This window comes from Lipotes vexillifer, unplaced genomic scaffold (assembly GCF_000442215.2).
Source record: "Lipotes vexillifer unplaced genomic scaffold, Lipotes_vexillifer_v1.1 scaffold23, whole genome shotgun sequence".
NCBI lineage: Eukaryota > Metazoa > Chordata > Mammalia > Artiodactyla > Lipotidae > Lipotes > Lipotes vexillifer.
In genome coordinates, this window is record NW_006796283.1 from 2,770,095 (window position 1) to 2,780,462 (window position 10,368).

Sequence of the window (10,368 nt, forward strand, 5' to 3'; positions counted from 1 at the left end):
CGTCGCGGGTGGCGTGGTGGTCCGGCCCGGGGGGGGGGGGGGTGCCGCCACCTCTTCCCCAGGCTCCCGAGCACCCCGGCCGGGCACCCGCTGCTGTCTGGGCAGAGGGAGGCGCTGCTGGGCTTTCTGTGGCCGTTTCTTCTCCACTTGGGTGGGCGCCGGAGGCCCGAATTTTAAGGCTGGTTCTCACTCCTCACAGATAACTCCGTTTGGAGCTGAAGTGAGGAGATTGACTTCTTATTTCATGAGGTTTTCTTAGGAGCATCAAATGACTTGAGATAAAACGCTTCAACAAGTGTGAAATACCAGTTAATTCAAAGTAATCTTTTTATCACTCATTGTAAGAGGTTCCTCCTCCTTTCACTCAGCCGGGGTTGCTCAGGGCTGGCAGAAGAGTTGAAGAACGCTTTTAGCAAAGTCAGAGGAAGCCCACCGGTGAGGCTCCAGGGGTGGAGCCGAGCCGTGTGCCGTCCTGCACCACGGCTCTCCGTGCGGGAGGCATCGGGAGGCATCGGTGCTGCTGGCTCCTTCTTTAGTGTTTCCTGGCAGCCTTCACGGGGGCATTTGCCATCGAGCTGGAGTCTTGAGTCACTGTTGGAAGGAACTATGTAGTAAGATGTCTTAGAAGAATTTAAAAATGGCTAATGCACAACTCTACGAATGTACGTTTTTTCTTCGGAGGATGTAAGCCAGGTTTTGAACTGGCAGATTGGTTTTTACAAAGTTGAATTTAAGTATTAATGTTTTCGCTCATTTCTTATGCTTGTGTGTCCACGTGTGTGTTGTATATATTCTCTTCTATTACTAACAAGCTTTGGAATTTTGCATGATCGCATTAATCCCTAGAGGCATTCGGAAGGTGTTTTCCTTGCGTGGGAAGCCACCCGGGGATCTGAGGGTGGCCTGCAGGGTGTCCTTCTCTTGGAGCAGGTGCCTAATGAGGTGGTTGCACACGTGTGGGCGCCACTTGTTCACCTGTACTCGGGCTCCTCTGAGCTGTAGTGGGTGGTTGGCTCCTCCCGTGACTGTAGACCTGTAGTTAGTGGTCGGGTCCCGGCTCTTGTTCTCATAGCTGGGCTCAGTCAGTATTTGAGTTCTGTGGTAACTGCAGTTGGCAGTTGGGTCCTCTTGTCACTCATGTGGGTAACTGGCCGGAACTTTGTGAGCCGCACCCTGCATCTAGAGCCGTACCCGGCATGGAGCCGTCTCTCAGTAAATACTGCGATGACTCCAGTTAGTTTAGAGATGACCTGAAAACCAGCAAAGGGGTGCCACCTCCTTTATGTGCTTCCTTTTCTGCAGGAGGACAAAGTGGGGCTGAGACTACATTGCAGTTGATCTTCTCTGATCCTGTAAACCCTGCCCCTCCTTAACCCAATTTCTTTTTATCAAGGTGACAGACATTTTGGTTGTCTCTCTGTTTGGAGTCAAAAATGCCTTAGGCTATGTTCACAAAAAAGTTAAGTGTCTTTCCAAGACAAAAGAAACTTAATACAGTAGTGAAGAAAACAAAGACTTCCTTTGTTTTGATTATTCCTAGGGTGCTCTCCACAGAGCAGAGTTTAGGGATTGGGCATCAAATGATCTCTCGGCAGCCGCTCCAAACTGGGTGCTCTTAGTAGCCAAAACAGCAAGTTTTCCAGCTGAATCTTTTTTTTTTTTTTTGCTGTACGCGGGCCTCTCACTGTTGCGGCCTCTCCCGTTGCAGAGCACAGGCTCCGGACGCGCAGGCTCAGCGGCCATGGCTCACGGGCCCAGCCGCTCCGCGGCCTGTGGGATCTTCCCGGACCGGGGCACGAACCCGTGTCCCCTGCACCGGCAGGCGGACTCTCAACTACTGCGCCAGCAGGGAAGCCCCGAGCTGAATCTTTTTATTATTAAATTTTTGAATTTCATCCATTTATTTTCCCGTTAATCAGCGAAGCTTCATGACCAGCTAGAAAGGAGATCACCCTGTTGAAAAGCAATTTTTGTGGTTCCCGTGTTCCTGACCGTTACTCCCTGTTGATTCAGCACAAGGAAGAAGTGAAGTGGTCCAGTGAGAGCTGGGCGGGCTGGCAGGGAGGGGTCTCCATCTGCCACCCGGTTTCCTCCTTGCTGGTAAGTGGTCTCAGATGCCCACATCCCGCACTGAGAGCTCGCCGTGGCGCAGGGGCGGACAGCGAGGGTGCCAGAGGGCTGCCCCGCCCTCTGTGGCCAGCGGTCCAGTGGAGGTGATGCCCACTCGGCTGGGCCGGGCTGGGCATGCGGTGGGACCCCAGGGAGTGGATTATGTCTGCCCTTAGGGAGTTTTATTCTGATGGAGGGAGGCAGATGGAGAGGCAAGGGAAGTTCCGTAGGCCTCAGACTCAAGTAGCAGTGGAAGAAAGTCTTCAGATGAGTTGTAACCAGCATTTAGGCAACAAATGTGTAAGCATCTGTCATGCGCCTGGACATTCTGGCTTCTTGGCAGGCGTGAATGAGGAGAGCAAAGATCCCCGTGTTTGTGGGGGAAGCGGTGTAAACGCCATCAGTATCTAAGTTCTCTAAAGTGTTAGAGCGCCGGGACGGGGGTGGCGGTGGGAGGACTCTGGGGTGAAGTGGGCTGGTTGAGGGGAGGGTTACTGAGCTCACGCTGGAGCCCAGACTTGAGGGAAGGAGGCAACCAGGCAGGCATGAGCAAGGAGGAACGAGCTGGCGTTCCGTCTCGGCCTCAGGACCTGGGAGGCCGTGTGTGAAATCAGGGTGGACAGTTGGAGTGCGGGGCATCCAGGATGCTTGTGCGAACCCTCACCTCCAACTTGTTGCCCGACTCCATCTGGTGGGGGTGGATCACGTCAGATAGGTTAAAGCTGAATAAATGAAAAGCGATCACCGCGCACGACAGGCAGGCCTGAGGCGGCTCTTGCCCGTCACGCTTCCTGTTGGCGCTGCGCCCTGACCGCTGGCCACGAGGAAGGCCCGTGCCTCACAGAGCCTCCCCTCGGGTGTGTTCTTGCAGGTCACCTCTTCTATAAATTTGGAATCACAGAATCCGACTGGTATCGAATCAAACAGAGCATCGACTCCAAATGTCGGACGGCCTGGCGGCGAAAACAGCGAGGCCAGAGCCTGGCCGTCAAGAGTTTCTCCAGGAGAACCCCGTCCTCGTCCTCGTACGGCGCCTCAGGTACGACGCGGGGTGGCCCAGGCAGGTGGCCCCGGGGGCGGTCAGAGTGAGAACGGTGGTTCTGTGCCCGCATGTGCCCTGTGAGAGGCGGGGAGCCTCGGCCGGACCCCGAGAGGCTCCCGGGGCAGCTGTCTAGGTGGAGGGCATCCTGGGCTCAGCAGCAGCAGGAGCTGGGCCAGGACCGCCTTGGACGCCTCACTGAGCGCTGCTCCCTCTGCCTGGTGGGCCAGCACGTCGCTGGCTCACTGTTACTGTCACCATCTGCGTGGCGTCTGCAGGCGAAGGCTGGGGTGCAGGCTAAGTTGCGCTTGTTACTGCCGTGGTGAGGACGCAGCCTCGGTTATACTCACCCTCAAGAACGGGAGGCTCTTAGGCTTTCTTTTCAGGCGTTGAAAGGACAGCTGGGAAAGTTCACCAGGAGTGACAAGGAGACCAGCGTCGCTTGTCACCGAAGATGTCTCAAAACGTTGTAACAGAAATGGTCTTTTAACTCCCGCGGACGGTCCCTGGGCAGTGGCTCTCAGACCTGAGCCCTGACCGGGGTCGGGACGGGGATTCAGGGGCAGCAGCAGGCAGGGTGGGCGGACCTCTCGTGCTGGAAGCGCTGCGGTGACAAACCAGGTCACCTGGAGTCCTTGCAGGGTTATGAATCTTGCTGAGCCAGACCTCAGGAAGCGGTTTTCCTCGGTGCTTTGGTGGTTATCAGATACTTGGCCTTAGCTTGCCATGTGAGTCATGCAGGCTGGGGGTAGCTGACTCTCGTGCGCCAGACAGGTCATGCCCGAGCAGAGCTTCTGTGCAGGGCCTGCATTGAAGAGTCTCTCGGTGAGGAGCCCGGCCTTTCTGTCGCCACCGGGATTCTGTCCTGGGAACTTAGGTAGCAGTTGGGGCCCTGCTGGGGGTGGCTCCTTGCCGAACCGGACTGGCTCTGTGGTCCTAAGAGGGTAGGCGTGGGGACTGTGGCTCCAGGGACGCAGGTTTCAGTGTGGCCGGGGATCTGCCGTCTTACCCCGGGGCCACCTGGCCAGTACGGCTGTGCTCAGTGCCTGTCCCCATCAGACGAGGTGGGCTGTGGAACCCGCGTCCCCGCCTCTGGAGGTGCCCGGGACACGTGACGAGCTGACTTGCAGGCAGGACCCTCGGGATCGTGTTCAGTTCAGATCCTGCCTCCGGGTGGTGGTCTGAGGCTCAGCGTTGCCAGCCAACACCTGCGTGAGGCCCCGAGCCTCTCCGGCCCAGGTTGGAGCAGGAGGGTGCTGGGTCCGGAAGCTGTGCTTGGGCTGCTGGGCTGGCCACCTTACATCCGCTTCTGACCTTGTGGTTGGGGACTCAGGTGGCCTTTGCCCCTGAGGTCTGATCTCCATCACACGCTGGTGATGTCATGCTTTGTCTTTACCCTCGCTCACTTGTTGTTTTGTTTTTCTTCCAGTTATTAGTGTTTCTTTCAGTTGAATGACAGTAATTCAGTTTAATGGTAGTTGCGTGTCTTCAGTTCCTCTGTTTTTCTGTCCATAAACACGTCAGGGTTCCTCCTAAGAGGCTGTGGGTTTTGTTTTGTTTTTGTTTTTCTTTTTGCCTGCGTTGGGTCTTCGTTGCTGCGCATGGGCATTCTCTAGTTGTGGCGAGCGGGAGCTACTCTTCGTTGCGGTGTGCGGGCTTCTCATTGCGGTGGCTTCTCTTGCTGTGGAGCACGGGCTCTAGGTGCGTGGGCTTCAGTAGTTGTGGCACACGGGCTCAGTAGTTGTGGTGCATGGGCTTAGTTGGCAGGCGGATTCTTAACCACTGCACCACCAGGGAGGTCCCCAGGCTGTGGGTCTGAGCAACTCTCTGCTGCTGTTGGTCCCGTGGCCTCTTGCGGGTGGTGAATGGCCACCATGAGGGGCTCTTCAGTGCCGTGGCTGGGCAGGCGCTGAGCCTCGGGACGTGTGACTCGGAATGGACTCTGGCCGGCCTCGGTGGCTTGGGAAGGTCCGCAGGCTGCAGCAGCACCGTCCATGGCCAGAGTGACGGGCGCTTTCTCAGGAGCAGGGGGCCCTCTGTGTCGTCCTGATGGGCCAGCTGCCTTCTGGGCCTCGGAGGACGGACACCGTGGTGCCACCCGGCACCTTGCTGCCTCCGCCCACCTGGGTCTCTGTGCGTGGGTTGTGCAGCAGGGGGCACCGTGTTGGGGCGGGGGTCAAGGTGCGCCTTTTTAAGGAGCACTTGAGGGAGGCCGGCACCATCGCACCCCCTTTGCCTCAGGTGCTGTGTGTCTGGGAAGCACGGGGGGCGAGTTCCGGGCTCTGGGACGGGTCTGGACTGCTCTCGGGCGGTCCACTGGAAGCCAGAGGGCAGCCTCTCCTCGGGCGCTGGAGCCCTGGGAGTTTTGAGAGAAACACGGACCACGTTCTTCTTTTATCAAACTCTTTTGGAAGAACGTTGTTCTGTAACTTTCTGTTGCCTGGATATTTTTCTACTTTAACGTACTGCCTACTTGGCCCAAACTCGATACAGCACAGGGTGGTTGGTTAAAGGGCCTCTGGGATTTCGTCCTTGTCCTTCCTGCGGACTCGTGGCCTGACCCAGCGAAACTGCTCCTTAAGGCTATTCTGGTGACAGACGTAATCCAGGAACATGTAATTTAGCCAGGATTCCGTTAATTTGGAATTGGTAGTAATTCCAGCTGGAGCTGCCGTGTTCTCTTCTGAAGTGTCAGCAGACAGATGCTACAAGCGCGATTCTGAGCCGAGGCTGGTCTACTTAAAGCTGAGTTAGTGCTGCCGATCTGAACACAGACCACAACATCACTGCTTTTCAAGGGGTTTAAAAAATGTCAGTTTATTAAAACGTTTGTATTTCACCCTGCTGTCTGGCCACACCATGTGAACTTTCATATGTGCTTGAGTTTAAGGTGGCTGCATTTTACTGTGTAAACCTCCGCCCCCAGCGCTTTTCCCCACAGCTCTCATTGGGGAGCATCCGTGTAGGGCCCAGAACATTAGGGTCGCAAATAACCAGCTCCTGACTGTGTGTCTCTCTGGACATGGGGGAGCGCGGCCAGTGGGGGCGAGGCCTTTGAGGGGCTGCCCTTTCCGTGTCACTGCTGGGGGCCGTGGTCCTCCCTCAGCGTGAGTCCTTGCCTGGGGTCACTTGCCGTATCTCTTGGATTATTCTTGACCACAAGCAAGTAACAGATGCAGTTTTTTGCGCTGCACTTTGATATCAGTATTGATTGTAAAACGTAGATTTAAATTGGTCTTCACGTTGCATAAGTAGAGGGAGCTATTGACGACATGGTAAATTCAATAACTTGAATTTCGTAAGTATTAACATCTTAATACTGTTATACTGTAACTCTTTAAAAGGCAGCCAGTGGAATCTATACCATGTCAATTTGATACCCACCATTAAGCTATTAAAAAATGCATGAAAATTCTTTTCTTCAAGAATCAAACATTTTATCTTTTTCCTCTTTCCACTCATATCAGCATTCTACTTCTCACAGAATTTCATTTTAATGTAATATGTTTTTATCTTTAGAAGTCTTTTTGAGTAATCCATTCTTTAGAACAAAAATACGTATATACATTGAAAATTAAAATCTTTTTTTCTGAGTCCTAATGTTCTAAGTGTATAAGAAGGTTCTTCTGATTGAGATAGAATTACAGTTAAAAGTAATACACGACACATGAAAACAAACGTATCTCATTCTGGGTTAAACATGGAAAGTAAACTTTTACTGGAAGTGTTCCTTTAATTGAGTGGATGGAACTTTTCTCCCAAGTTAGTTTTTTGTTTGTTTATTTACTTTTGGCCGCTTTGGGTCTTCGTTGCTGCGCGTGCAGGCTTTCTCTAGTTGTGGCGAGCAGGGGCTATTCTTCGTTGCGGTGCACGGGCTTTTCATTGCGGTGGCTTCTCTTTGTTGCAGAACACGGGCGCTAGGCACGTGGGTTTCAGTAGTGGTGGCACATGGGCTCAGTAGCTGTGGTGCAAGGGCTTAGTTGCCCTGCAGCCTCTGGGATCTTCCTGGGCCAGGGCTCGAACCCGTGTGCCCTGCATTGGCAGGCGGATTCTTAACCGCTGCACCACTGGGGAAGTCCCTCCCTCCCCCAAGTTACTTTAATTATCCATGGACCCTACCTTGCGCTGGTCTGACACAGAGTTTAGTATGCACTTTGTTCCTGTTTTTCGTTTTCCGTTTTTGTCACTACATCTGAGGAGCTTCACTTACGTAGTGGGTGGGAACCATCTGTGTCTGTGGGTCATCGGATCTTTGGACGCTGACTACAGGTGAGAAAGCCCTGCTGTGTAACAGCTGTTGCTCACGATGCTGCACGTTGGAAGTCCAGGAACGAAGGCTCTCCCTTCATCTCCGTGGGCAGTGTGGTTGGGGAGAGAGGGAGGCAGGGGTGGGCTCGGCCCCAGGCTGGTAGCTCAGGCTCGTGTGCATCTCCCCGCAGAGACCATGATGAGCACGCCGCCGCCCGCCAGTGAGCTGCAGCAGCCCCCGCCTCAGGCCCTGCACTACGCCCTGGCCAATGCCCAGCAGGTCCAGATCCACCAGATCGGGGAAGACGGACAGGTCCAAGTAGTATGTACTTCTCGCCAGCTGGCCTTTGCGAGTGGAAGGGGAGGGCATGGCTGGGAAGCAGGGGGAGGGGCGCCACGACCAGCTTTCCCTGCACTCTGCATCCCGCTGACAGCTTGGGATGGGGTCCAAGTAGGAATAGTCAAGGCAGGCCTCCTACATCTCGTAGGCCTCTCTGCCGGCCCCTCGCGGCTCCCCTGCCTGTGCGCTTCTGCCTGTCCTCCTGGGAGACATCAAGATGTATCATAGATATTTTCTCAGTTCAGAAGCGTGGGCACCCTTCACTGAGAGAAGAATAACTTCGTTCTGGGCCCAGCGGAGAGAGCTGGTGGCCTTAGTCATTGTGTAGTTTCTTCCGATTGTGTGACGAGTCGCCCCTGCGTGCTGCCGGCCCCGGTGGACGTTCCTCCCGACCCTTCATGGGAGAGCGGGGCAGGAACTTCCAGGGGATCCTGGGGATGCTTTAGTCGCCCAGCCTCATCGCCGCGGGCCTCGTTGCAGGGCTGCCTCCTGGAGACCTGGTTCTGACCCAGGCGGCCTTGGTTCGATGCTGCACTCAGCACGCTGTCTGGAGAGGGAGGGCTTCCTGAGAGCGCTGGGGGAGATTGTAAGGAGCTCTTCCAAGGGAGATGGGACAGCTGCAAACAGTGGAGTCTTTGTTTAGCCGACAGTCACAAAAGCAGTTACTCTAATCTCGCTAGTAAGGAAGTTCTTTGAAAGAATTCCAGAATAGATAACTGTGATATAGGGTTTACATAGATGTGGTAGAATGAAAGCAATAGAAAATTCAACAGTAGTTTATTTTCAGGTCCATTTTGATTAAGGTAGAATTTTAAATAAGATAATGGATATTCATTTCATTGAGCTAAGTTAAGATTTACAGGAATTATTTGTCTGCCTGTATCTACAAACATAAATGCATTTTAGTTGGAGTCTGATACTTTGGAACCACGTTTATTGTTTACTGCAGCTGTTTAAATAGTCATGTGTTTCTTTGATTTAAAAAGAGTTGGCTGACGTGTTTTCTGTGTAGACACGTGTACAACTGCCACCCACCCTCCTAGTCACGCTGCTGTGTAGCCTCCAGCACCCCCAGGTCACTAGGGACCTTGTCTGAAAGTCCATGAGGTTTCTGGTCCCTCTGAGTTGATAGTACAATTTAAAAACAAAAAACAAAAAACTTGTCAGTTTAGTTTTCTGGAAAATTGTGGTTTCTCCTTTTTCCTGTATGTCCTGCACATTCTTAAATTTGCCTGTTTAGTAACATTTAAAGATTTAACAGATTTTTCCTAGGCCTCATTGCCCCTTTAAGAATTACTGCAAAGTATTCTGTGTTCTGTCCTTAAAGTAGAACTTCAGGAGGGTGTTTAGTAAGCTCACACCATGCGTGTGTGACACCGGCCACTCAGGCCTCAGCTGTCTTTTCTTGAACTGCGAGTGGAGAATCAGGAACAAACGTTTCGGAGAGCGTTTCTTGTTTCTCTGATGCTTCTTGGTGTCTTCTCTTCTGCGGATCCCACAGGGCCACCTCCACATCGCCCAGGTGCCTCAAGGGGAGCAGGTGCAGATCACGCAGGACAGCGAGGTGAGTCTGGCTGCAAGCCCAGGGCCCGCTCTGTGCCCACGGGCTCTCTGCATTCTGACCTTTGTCCTTTGCGGTGGACAGCTGGGCATCCCCAGATGACACAGGTGTCCAGCAGAGACCGCCTGCTTCCCACTTGCTGGGGCACAGACCCGAGGCCCTGCCTCCCCTCCACACCTTCCTGCCCTTGCTGCATCGTGGCCCCATCTGGGTTTCTCTGTGAACCCTTGCTGTATGGAGGCTTTTGCTCCTGGCTGAAGTGCCCTCTGCAGCCCCAGGGGTGGGAGCAGCACGAGGGGGCCGCCCCTGAGACTGTGGCCTCTCGTGTCCTTGGCTCCTCTTGGCCCGTGGGGCCAGCGCGGGACTTGAGGGAGGTGGGAGTCTGGTGAGAGGGCCCGTGAAGGTCCTGTGAGCCTTCGGCGCAGCTTTTTCTGACTCGGCCTCAGCTGCCTACGGTCCCGCCATCCCGGCCTCTTCCCACTGGTGTCCTTTTACTGTTACTCCACGGTAAGGACAGAGGCAGGAGGCCTTCCTGGCTGCACGCGTACCTGCCCAGGGGGCTTGGTGTGTGAAGGCCAGCTTGACCCTCCGAAGGCGAGGTGGGCGGGTCAGCCCGCAGATTGGGGCGTGGCTTCCTGCACCTTGTCCCCGCCTGGGAGCAGTGCTCGCCCTGGATACCGCCCCCAACGTGTGCCATGTGGGCGGAGCTGAGGGCCGGGCTCGCTTCCAGCCTCCGGCAGATGCCGGCGCCAGGGGCTGTCGGCCCCCGGTCTCAGGAGAGTCCTGGGGAAGCCTGGGACTCGTTTAGCGGTGCCTGCTGGCTCCTCGTGTTCCGGCCGTGCCGGGCTATTTCCTTAAGTGGGTGACGTTAGTGCCCCCGACCTCTCAGTCCCAGCCCCCCGCCCCCAGCCCCACAGTCAGAGAGGGAAGAGGCGGGCGGGTTCTGAGGGCACGGCTCCGAGCTGGACAAATCCCTGTGAATCCTCAGATGATGGGACAGGTGTGTCCATGGGAAGGTGGGGCGCACGGCCGGGTGGGTGCCCGGCGGGTGGGGAGGCTAGCGGGGGCGGG

The 10,368-nt window shown here is 54.9% G+C and overlaps 1 protein-coding gene across 4 annotated transcripts in view; it reads left to right on the forward strand.

The window, feature by feature from the left end:
- Positions 1 to 10,368, forward strand: part of BANP (BTG3 associated nuclear protein) — a 75,319-nt gene that overhangs the window by 38,902 nt on the left and 26,049 nt on the right. For 2 of the 4 annotated variants that reach the window (XM_007468430.1, XM_007468432.1), the window contains 3 exons: positions 2,981 to 3,148; positions 7,588 to 7,718; positions 9,238 to 9,300. In XM_007468430.1, the coding sequence (XP_007468492.1) occupies positions 2,981 to 3,148; positions 7,588 to 7,718; positions 9,238 to 9,300 (362 nt within the window). Of the gene's footprint in view, positions 1 to 2,980; positions 3,149 to 7,587; positions 7,719 to 9,227; positions 9,301 to 10,368 lie in introns of all 4 variants that reach the window. The other 2 variants (XM_007468431.1, XM_007468433.1) reach the window with 1 other exon arrangement.